We start from the raw sequence: 11,245 nt of genomic DNA, 5'->3' as shown, positions 1-11,245 counted from the left end.
ACTTCGCTTTTCTTAAACATATAAAGCTCTAAAGCTCTGGAAACCACACAAGTTCTCTGCAACAGAGAAAATAAAACAACCAATGGGTCTCATTTATCAATATTTTAGTAAAGTTGTTTTCATAGGCCGAAACAAACTAAAAAAAATAAAAAATCCCATCAGTTTTCCAAAACTATAACAAAGATTTTCTTCATACTTGTGCATATTGATCATTTCAATTATGTCGATAAATTACTATGTGCATTGTCAGTTCAGCTAATTTACATTTCGTGCCACCTACAAAACCCTACAAAAGGCACAGTTCACAGAGCTTAAAATGACAAAATTCCTGCTTTTATATGGTGCAATTACTTTTGTCCTAGTTAAACGGCGTGTCTTATTTTATTTTTTAATTGACGGAGTTGTCTTGGATAAAATTATTTGCTATGAAATATAAAATGAGTTTCACAAAATGCTCATTAAATCTGTGTGTGTAACTGAAATAACTTGACTTAAAATTGACAGTGCCATCTAAAGATACATTTGAAGGAACTCATCAACAATTATATGATTTGTAGCCGATCAAAAAACGTTCACATTTGCGATTCCCCTTTACATTTACATGTATACAAACTCAGGAAAATCAAACTGGATTTTCATGAATACCACCTCCTGTACACGTTCCTGCAAATGATTTACAAATAAATGAGTTTTTATTCAGCTTGTTAAATGAGGCCTATAATGTCCAAGGCACACACTGTCATGGTAACAGTAAAATAATGCTTGACAACAGCTTGATAACGTAACAGAGTAATGTAATGTAAAATTAAACAGAGGGGAATACTCTGTGGTTAATTAAATAGGTCATGCAGGGGTTAATGGATCAGTATTTTAATATCAAAGTCTGTAGTTTCTCATTGGTGTGAAGAAGGTGGCATTCGCACATGCACAGTTCTTTGAGCCATTTTCTTTCTTTGTTTTTGGACGTTCATTTCCACAGTTAATAAAGTTTTACTGAAAAAGTGATCGCCAGCTGATTTAATGGCAACGGTCTCTTCTTTCCAAAGAAAACAACTCCCACAGTCGCAGTTCATAATGTTGTTCAAAAAACAAAGAGCTTTCTGAGAGAGCGAGAGAGAGAGAGAGAGAGAGAGAGAGAGAGAGAGAGAGAGAGAGAGAGAGAGAGTCTTGAAATAGAACGTAGAGAGGAAGTTGCGTTATTAGGGCATTTGTTATAGGTAGCATTTGTTTAAAAGCTTCTGCCATGTCTCTATACAAGATTCTTATTCTACACCTATAATTCATCGCTTTTTGCATAAACACAATAATACAGTGTTAAAATACAGTAATGATCACTGTGTAGCTACGGTAGGGTCCAAAACGCTGAGTTTATCATCTGTTTTGTGGCCATGAACGAGTTAGAATTAGTCCACTGTGACCACAGGAACTTAAACATGACTGAGATGAGATCATATTCCACTTTAATCCTAATCCTAATCTATGTTTAGGATAATGTATGCTGCCCGTCAAAAGCTTTATTTATCTTGAGTTATCTATAAATCCGCATTTTTTCTTTCTTTCCCCAGCTTTGATATTAAAGGCTAACCAGGTTTGTATTGAGGAAAACAAGGTGACTTTGTCATTCTTATTATTGAAAACTTGCTTTTAGCATCTTGCTCTGTACTTTCGAGATCTCGTGCAATTTTTCATACCCCAGCTTTGATGAGAAGTGTATTAACTACATATTGTTTATTTGTTTGTTTATGCCTTCATTCATCTTGCAAACTGGAAATTCGTGGCAAGAAAATTTTCCTTACAAAAATGTTCAACAAAAAAAGCCTCATATTTCTGTTCATTGTCTACTCTACTATGTTTCTCTTTGCAGAATTGCAGCTAAAACAGAATGAAGCCATAAAACTATCAGGTTATGACATCAGGCTTAGACTCAGCTGCACATGTCATTACTCCACCTAGTGCCATAATGTTGGTCCGGCCAGTAAACTGTGCATCAATACAGCATGTCTCCATGACCACACACACACACACACACACACACACACACACACACACACACACACACACACACAGAGGAGACAGCACATAAAAAAGTGCTTCACCCACAACAGCCATCATAGTAGGCTGTCTGTAGTTACCAGATTGTCTTGCTTTACCATCAGCATGTCATGTGACTTTTAGGAACTTTTCATCCTTCTGTATCTGCTAACTCAAAGTGCTGGTTTATTGTTCTTAGTGTTCCTCCTTCTTAAAGGTATTTTTTTTGGTTGAGCCACAAAAAATAAGGAAACTGTGGGGGTTTTTTTCATCGGGAAGAAAAAAAACACCAACCCAAAAATACTATAGGAACAAAAACAAGCGGATAAACAAAGAGTGTGAGGTTGTATCATCTTGGTCTATAATCATCTGGAATCCCTGAAAGGTTCCTCAGTTTCAGCACAACATCCACGCTGCGTATGAGGCTGTCAATCTTTTCCCGCATCTCCGGTGTGTACGGATCATACTCGAGCTTTCTGAGGCCCGAGCGCTTGAAGTTGCCATCTTTTTGTGCCACGACGCACAACAGCCGATCCTCTGATACGTCAAGGCCCAAGAAGAGAACCATGCGCTTCAGCTGAGTGAAAAGGTCAAGCTTCAGCTCCTCGAAGTGCACAAGGTGTACGTTTTTACCATACTGGAGCCAGTCGAGTGTATGTGATGCCCACCACGGTGCATAGTTCTTTACGAACTCAGGCCATTCTGAAACACAGTGAGAGAGCGAGGAGAAATTAAGAATGGGGTAAAGGAAAGAACTAGAATATCTACTGTAAACAGTAATAAAAGCACATATTAAAATAAGAATAAATCTAAAATTATAATATTAATTATAACACCTGCCAAAGGGCAAAGGGTTTTGCAGATTCGAAAGCATGGGATTATGGTTTAACCAAAAACGAAACTGGGCAGTTTTTTTTTTGTACAGGTAACATTGCTGCCTTACAGTTCTTTCCTGATCTCAGTTATTGTCGTGTAGCATTTAATGTGTTCTCTGGGTTCTCCACTTTCCAAATGAACTTTGACTATATTCAAGATATTTTCACTTGATAAGATGCCAATTTTTGCGATGAGGAAATGGAATTGTTTGTTTGAATGAAACTGGAGCTTGAGTTTGAATCAGAATTGCTTCACCTGTGGCAACCTGCCTTTAATCACATTGATGCATTTGGATGTGCTGAATATCTGCTGAATTGTGAGCAAACACTTTATTTTGAATGTACTATTGGAGTGTATTGTATGTATTGGTTTGATTTGCCTGCACTGGTTTCAAAGTAAACTTGATTGTGTTTCAACTGAAGCTTGTGTTTCAACCAAGCCTTCTACCAAAAGTCATATCTTGTTGATGGGCCATTGTAGCTGGTTTGTCTTGGTCTGGAGTCATACACTCCAGACCAGACCTTTGCCATCACGTATGGCTTCAGTGACTCTTGCCATTATCTGTGATCCTTGTGGTGCTGAACAATCAGTTACCACAACAATATCTCCTGGACAGGACTGACGCCTGACATGAGACCACCTTTGTTGTGTCGCTCATGTCCAGCATGTCCAAAAAAGGTCTGCGATGTATTGTATTTGTCACCATCATCTTCTGGAGTACAGGTCCGTTTTCCAAATAATCCTGGTGGTAAGGGTTGGACCTTGAGTTGGAGTAAGTGATCGGGGGTTAGTGGTTCAAGGTCATTGGGATCATCTGAAATTGTTGTTAAGGGACAGCTGATCATAATGGATTCAACCTCACATATCACTCTGGCCAGAGCCTCATCATCCAACGGTTGTAAGTTTGTAACAGACAAGAAAATCCTTTTGATCATTTGGATCAATCATTCCCAAACATCTCCGTGATGGTCACCAGCAGGGGGACTGAGTGTCCATTGCACACCTTTTGGAAGGAGACTGTTTTCTATCTGTTTCACATTTCAAGACTTTAAAGCTTCCCTCAACTCCTTTTCAGTCAAGGTAAAATTAGTTCCATTGTCTGAACTTATCTCTTTCATATGGCCTCTTCTAGAAATAAAATGCCTGAATCCATTTATATAGGAGTCAGTATGATACCGCTTTCCCATACCTCGCCCTCTTTTAATGTCTATCGGTCCAAAATAATCAACTCTGACATGTGAAAAGGGAGGAGGGTGTTTAATAAAAGTGATTAAAAGGGATTTTTATCAATGTCCTGGACTAATGGTGACACAGAATCATGTGTCTTCCGAAGCTTTAGCATTGTTGATGCAGTCAACACTTCCACATTATGCCTTTTCTTACAGCTTAAATTCTTGAACTTGAGCTTCCATGCTACAGCATTCCTGAATTTATTCCAGCTTGAAAAGTAATTCAGGAATGTGCTGGTGGCATCATAGTTGCTTGTAACTGTGACATTGACTATAATTCGACTCTCTTCTCAACTCAGGGTCATCTAGAAGGATTGCAAGTTTGGATGGAGGATCAGGCCAAAGTTGTGGTAAGTCAATTAAGAAGTTCGGTCCACTGATCCAGGTTCTATTGTTAGGAACGCCTCAACATGCAGTCCATGGGAGGCATAATCTGCTGGGTTTACCTTGTCAGGAATGTGTTTCCACTGTGAGACTTCAGATGTACCCCTGATGATGTTGACACGGTTTGCAACAAAGATGTGGAACCATCTGCTTTCATTTCTAATGTACTTCAGAACAGTCATACTGTCTGTCCAAAATACAGACTGTTCCAATTGCAACTACATTTCAGTGGGCACTGTCCAATCAACATGAACTGCCAAAACTGCAGCAGTCAGCTCAAGAGGTGGGATAGTCATCCAATTTAATAGAGCCACTCTAGATTTCACCATAACAAAGTCCACATGTACTTTGTCACGTCTGTTGGTCGGTCTTAAATAGGTCGCAGTGCCATTTCCAGATTTACTTACATCACAGAGTTCCTCGGCTTGAAGCAGCAAGTGATCTTGATGTCTGTAAGACCCTGAAGTCCATGCAGCCAATGTTTCCATGATTGAGCAAGACGTTTGGAATTTCTTCAAATTCATCTTGACTTGATGAAACATCTTCTCCACATCAGCCATGATAACCATGTTCTCAAGGCGAAAGAATATCAGGACTCCAATCAAAGAATTTGTAAGGTTTGGACCTTGTATAAGTTCACTGTTGAGAGATGTTCCTTGATATGATGCAGTACAACCAAACACCACCCACAAACTTTCTTGGGATGATAGACCCTGTGGTAAGGTATGTACCGCCCCTTTCCATTCTTCAGTTTCAGTTGTTCTTCAGGTACAAGCTCAGCATGTCCACACTTCAAAATGTAGTCCATGAATTCCCTGTATTCCAAGCCTTTATTTTTCCAGCTATATAAGTCCACTGCTCACAGCCTTTTCAGACTCATTTCCTCTCTGTTCCTTCTTCTGAAGTTCACCGTTAGTCTTCTGAATGTTCAGAATGCTTGGGTGGCTTTTTGAACACAGAACATTTAAGGCACCTTTCACAATCTTTACTCATATACCCTTTATCTAAGCATCCAAAGCAAATGCCCTTTATATACAGTAATTCCACACGCTCATTATGAGACTTGCATAGCAACTCTTCACATTAATATATGACATGTGCACCATTGTAAATTTAGAAACAATTGGCTTGTCATCCAGGACTTTCTTTTTTAAGTGCTCTATTGCAGAAAGCTCAACAGGTCTATCAGGTGCAGCTCCCACTGTGCAGGCGAAGCTACTGCTCTTGCTCTTCGACTTAAATGCAAGCTTGTATCACACAGACTTGGCCTGCATCACCCTCTTACTGTAGAATGGTTTATGTATGCCACCAAAAAGAGGATCTTGCATAATTCTAGCCTACCTTGCCATGAAGTTAACAAGAACACAGAAGATAGCCTTTGTTTTCCTTTGCTCCAGGATATCAAATGCTGCAGAACTCCACCTTTCTTTTAACTTATGAGGGAGTTTTGAAACAATAAGCCTTAGGTTAGAGGGTAGGTTGAGTTCTTCCATGTATTGCAAGTTCTGTGACAGATTGCAGCATCCTCGAAGAAAGGGTGCGTAACTGGATAATGCCTTTCCATCTTCAGCTTTAATGCCATTCCAGTTTAAGGCCTTCACCATATATGCTGGTGAGCTTTATTTCATCACCAAAAGATACTCCAACAGCCTTTTGCCTCAGTATATCCCTTATGTGCCTCCATAAATAAACAACTACATTGGAACCCCCTTTTTTAATGTTTGGCATTTTGATCCTTTGAGCAATTTGATTTTGATTCCGCTGTGTGTCTTTACTTTACATACATATTAGTAAATGTAATACCTGTGGGTCACAAATGGAACCCCAATCATGGAAACACCCAGGTATAATACACAGACACAAGTTCTGCAAAAGAAGCCCAGTGTTGCTGGGGGTATTTCCAAAAAACTTCCCCACTGAGGTCATTTTGAAACAAAACTACCAAATTACTTAAACAACTCAAAGCGCTTTGTGATAAATAAAGCTCTTATTATAAATGGAGGTATTCAGAAATGGTGGGAAATAAAGTTCATGTACATAATGCTGAAGACCTCATTCCTGACCCCATCACCATGCATATGAACATAAAACTGTGGTATCTACAGTATGTGTGAAGTAAAATACCTTGAAATTTGCAGGAACTGTAAAATATGTGTGTCACGACATATTAAAGAAAGAAAAAAGGCTGCAGTTCTATGAATTTTTAATTATGTATTTTCAATCAATAATTTGGGGATCTGTATGTTACTTTCAAAAAAAGTAATTTAAAAATAAAAAGAATGAGAGAACTAATTTTCTTCTGCGCATGATCCACCTTCCTGCTGAACATGTGGCTTGTGGAATATGTTTCATAGGGCTGTGTTCAGTGTTCAGGTAAAAAGTACGAGTGTAACAAACAATAGATGATTTGGATCATCACAATCAGACGATACGTCAGTTTAAAAGGCAACAATAATAAATTGTGTATTACTGATTAGAATTGATTATAACTCAATTATTATAGACAACGGACAAACCAGTGGTTTGTAATTAATAATTCATATTATTAGATGTGTAAATATGCAGGCAAGGTGATTTCCCCATAACTGATAGCTTTAACTTTAATAGCCTGTTTCTTTAATAGTCCATCATCATTCATGATTCAAAGCCCTACCCTTGTTGGCGTTCTCTTATTGTCCATCGCATAAACAATTTCCCTTTCATAAATGACCACTTACATTTACTGGGTAAACCAACATCCAACAAGATTTCAAATGAATTGTTAATCTATGGATGGGTGACAAAGGGGAAAAAACAACAACAACAACAACATAAACATAAAACATTGTTCTCTGCTTGATATATCGCTTTGCTTGTATTTTTCTCATTTGTAAGTCGCTTTGGATAAAAGTGACTGCTAAGTGAATAAATGTAAATGTAAATGTAAAACATAAAAATCATAGTAAGCCCAAGAGAGACAACCAAAACAGCTTTAGTGCTCTTTGGCATTTGACAAGTCTCTGGAACTGTACTCGAGCAATGAACTCCATTCTTCTTAATGATTTTCCTTCAGTTGCTATGTAACTGATGATGGTGACAAAGTCCTGGACTGAATTTTTCTGGAAAAGTTAAGGTAGGAAAGACATAAAACTGTAGGCAAGCCCCAAAAACTCTGAAAAGGTGTGAATCACACTGAGAATAAATCACAGATCCATTTCCTACCATTCATTGGAAACAATGGAGGTGAAAGTAGTGAGGTAGTGTTTAAAATTACATCATAACAAAATTACATCAGTATTAGTGTGACTCGAGTCTTGAAAACTTATATATTCTACCATCGCCTAAGACACATTACAAATGGCAAGCATAACATGTTTTGATATGAGTTTTGAGGGGTGCCCTGAAGGCCAACACTGAGTTCATGAAAATGTCAACACACAAAATATATAACTCGCCCCAAAATCCACCGATGGGTGGAACGTACAATGCTATACGAGGAATCCCCCTAAAGCGGCCCCATCTCACTCACGTGTGGGACTTGTGTAAGTTTATTTTGTGCTTCTCAAATGGAAGAGAACTTGCTTGGAAAACAGAAAAGAAAGAAGCAAAACAAGAAGAAGTTGAAAAGAGGAAGCAAAACTCTGGTAAGTGGTGGAGATCATCTAATAACAAAATAATTAAGCAGTAGGTTGGCACTTGGTTTGAAGCATGTCATTTGAATAATTTAGATAGCTTTCTTAGTGGAATTCAACATTTTGTTCAAAGCTTGGTCTTTTAAAGTATAGCTATACAGAGTACAAAACCCAACATTTTACTAAAAGTGTTTTGTTATAGCCCACATGACATAACGATGGCTCTTTAATTGGGAAGCTCGATCTAGCGGTACATCTAGCATGCAGAATATAATGCTAAGACTTTCAGACCGCTATCCTAAGGTTGGCTCAGCGTATTGATATTTTATAAAAGCATCAACGAGGGAAAAAAAATGCCAAGATGGATTTCCCTTCCTGCGGCCTGGACAGTCCAAGAATCGCCTCTGTATATTCAGTCTCACCTTTTCCTTTCCAGTGGGCCTGAGAAGCGAATCCGATATGGCCGCCATACTTCCGGTTGAATTCAGCCATGAGGGCCTTGTAGGGGTTGCGAATCATCAGGAAGCTGGAGTCGAAGGCCTCGATTTCTTTCTTGCCACTCTCGTGTGTCTTTATGCAAATTGTCCTGCCACTACGCCAGTGGTCCCTCTCTCCTTTAAAACCTGCAGAGCCAGATATTTTAATGTTTATATTCTGTCTGTGTGAGAATGATAAATATTTTATATAGGGAAGGATTTTTCTGTGTCTATTTCCATAAATATTATTTCCACTAAGGTATGAAATTTTTGGTATTTTAATATATTAATTAAATGATTTAAAAAATAAAATTAAAATAAAATCAACAGACAAAGAGAACAGGTTGAACAAGTTTTAGTTAACTGTGATACCTTATACACCAACAGTGAGAAATGCTGCCCACACTCACCCTTGTTGTATAGTGAACCATCAAAGTAGTAACTCCCTGTGTAATATCCAGTGGCCAACTCGATGAGGTGGCGAGCCCATGTATTTCCAGCTCCAGGGAAGCTTGCTAAAGCTGTCAGCTTTTTCGAACGTGTGGGCAGGAACCGCCGGTCCATACATCGATTGTCTATGGAGGAATAAAACATAAAAAAATGAGACTGCAAATAAAGGAATTGTTATGCCGAAATGTACACATTATAAGTCAAATATAGCTGATCATTCAAATCATGAGTATTTTGAAAATTCTGCAGTGACTACATGGCAAATATAGCTAACAATAGAGGCTATAGTAAACGTGAACAAGGTGATTTATTTTCTCAGTCACTGTTTAAAAATTTCTTTGCAGAAGAAACTAGAAGTTAATAGACTAAGCGAAGATTGTCCAATTAAATTAAAAATTACATTAACAGACCTGTAAGCTTTGTGTGGTTGACTTTAAAAAAACAACAACTATTCAGTATGTGTGTTCTTGTGTGTATGCATAATAGTTTTATGTTTATGATGAGATGATGTGCAACATGATTTATCCATAATGGTTTCAGAACAGTAAAGCTGAGATACCGATACTGTATAAAGAAAAATGTTCTATTTGTGACCAGCTGTCACTGCTAGTTAATCGTCTCATTATCTGGTTGGTATTGTGTCTTTGCGTGTTTTGTGGTACAGCTTTAAGCTACGTTACTTGTATATTTTGAGGTTGCTTCATTATTATCTTTATAATTAGAGCTTATTAGGCTATCTATGTAGATCGGTGTGATGGGTGATGGACCACAGCAATAAATACCACATATATGACTGAGAAGAAATGCCTAGAACACTTGATTCAATGATTTCACACTTGAGTCCAGCTATTCTAGCTGGGGTATGTACCTTATAGAGGTCATTCTCAGTACTTATAGAAAGCTCTGTATTCATTTTATATTCACATTCATTTGGTAATTTGGTAAAATTCACCCATGTTAAAGCCTACATGAGAACAAAAATGCAATTGGATAAGGATGAATCTGCATGGGCAGCGTTTTTGGGACATTTAGAGAGACTTTATTTGGTGGTGAAACTCATGTGCTATAACGTCATTATGCATACATAGGGAAGTGAAAGATGCTTGCTTAGGAAAGTCATCATATGTCTTAATAACACTGAGTCACTATGCAGATCTAAACCCTCTTCATCATCAAACTGGCCAGTCAGCCCATATAATGTATATACAAACTATATACATATACACCGAAGAAAAAAAAAAATGTTTTCATAGTGTGATTTTAATCTCATGCGATCGTTCTAATTTTTCTTATTGTATGTCTACATTCTTGTGCACTATACTCAACCTATGCCTCTGCATTAAAAATAATATAGACACATAATTAGTGTATTAACATCAGAATTTATTGCAGCTCAGGCTGAAGTCATATCAGCATACAAATTAGCTGAGCTCACTGCATTAGTCTCAAAAACAGTGACTGCAAGAGATACTGAAGATCACTGACTTTGCTTCGGTTTTATTTCTTACTTCTGTAGCACCTTCCCAAAACCCAAGGACAATTGACAAAGAAAAAATGTAAATGTAATAACAATGAAAAAGCTAATAACAATGGACAGGCATCTTGAACCAGACTTGTGGCAATGCTTGATCAATGGCATGAACCAGTCATGAAAACGTGCCGAAAATGGAAATAGTGGAAATTTAGGTGGTAAATTTGATGGTGCTTTTCTGTCTTTGGCTTGAGTGAGAAAGTATTCCAGTCCGACTACATTGCCATTACCTTGCACTTGTGTTTGGTAAACTATAAAGTAGTCGTCATTGCCACAGCTCTCGAAGTCCTCGGCTGCACAGCGATTAAGGCACAAATCCTCTTCCTCAGGCTCGTGTAGGGTGAAGAGGGTGGTGGGGAAACCACAGTGGCATTTAATCCCAGCCAAAGCAGCCAGAGAAAACTCCTGCACACACACACACACGGACAGACACACACACACACACACACACACAAACACGTCTCACTATCCTTGTGAAGACCTTCCATTGATATAATCATTAATGCAGATAATTAATGAAACACTATACACCAACTGCAAACAGCAATCCCCCCCCCCCCCCCCCCCGTGTTTAATTAACACTTACAGACTTGGGGGGAAAAATAAAGTACACCCTCCGTCAATTCTTTTTTCATTTATCAGGGCCTAAATAACAAT

The 11,245-nt window shown here is 38.2% G+C and overlaps 1 protein-coding gene across 4 annotated transcripts in view; it reads right to left on the bottom strand.

Moving 5' to 3' along the window:
- Positions 1-1,034: 1,034 nt before the first annotated feature.
- wscd2 (WSC domain containing 2) overlaps positions 1,035-11,245 on the bottom strand; it is a 71,538-nt gene continuing 61,327 nt past the window's right edge. For all 4 annotated transcript variants that reach the window (XM_053610880.1, XM_053610883.1, XM_053610882.1 and 1 more), the window contains 4 exons: positions 10,819-10,993; positions 9,018-9,182; positions 8,554-8,754; positions 1,035-2,733 (listed from right to left, as the gene is read on the bottom strand). In XM_053610880.1, the coding sequence (XP_053466855.1) occupies positions 2,381-2,733; positions 8,554-8,754; positions 9,018-9,182; positions 10,819-10,993 (894 nt within the window). In that variant the 3' untranslated portion in view covers positions 1,035-2,380. The remainder of the gene's footprint in view (positions 2,734-8,553; positions 8,755-9,017; positions 9,183-10,818; positions 10,994-11,245) is intronic.

The sequence above is a fragment of the Ictalurus furcatus genome, chromosome 22 (genome assembly GCF_023375685.1).
Source record: "Ictalurus furcatus strain D&B chromosome 22, Billie_1.0, whole genome shotgun sequence".
Taxonomy (NCBI): Eukaryota; Metazoa; Chordata; class Actinopteri; order Siluriformes; family Ictaluridae; genus Ictalurus; species Ictalurus furcatus.
The sequence above is the reverse complement of the archived record's forward strand: the minus strand, read 5'-3'. Positions and strand labels throughout refer to the sequence as shown.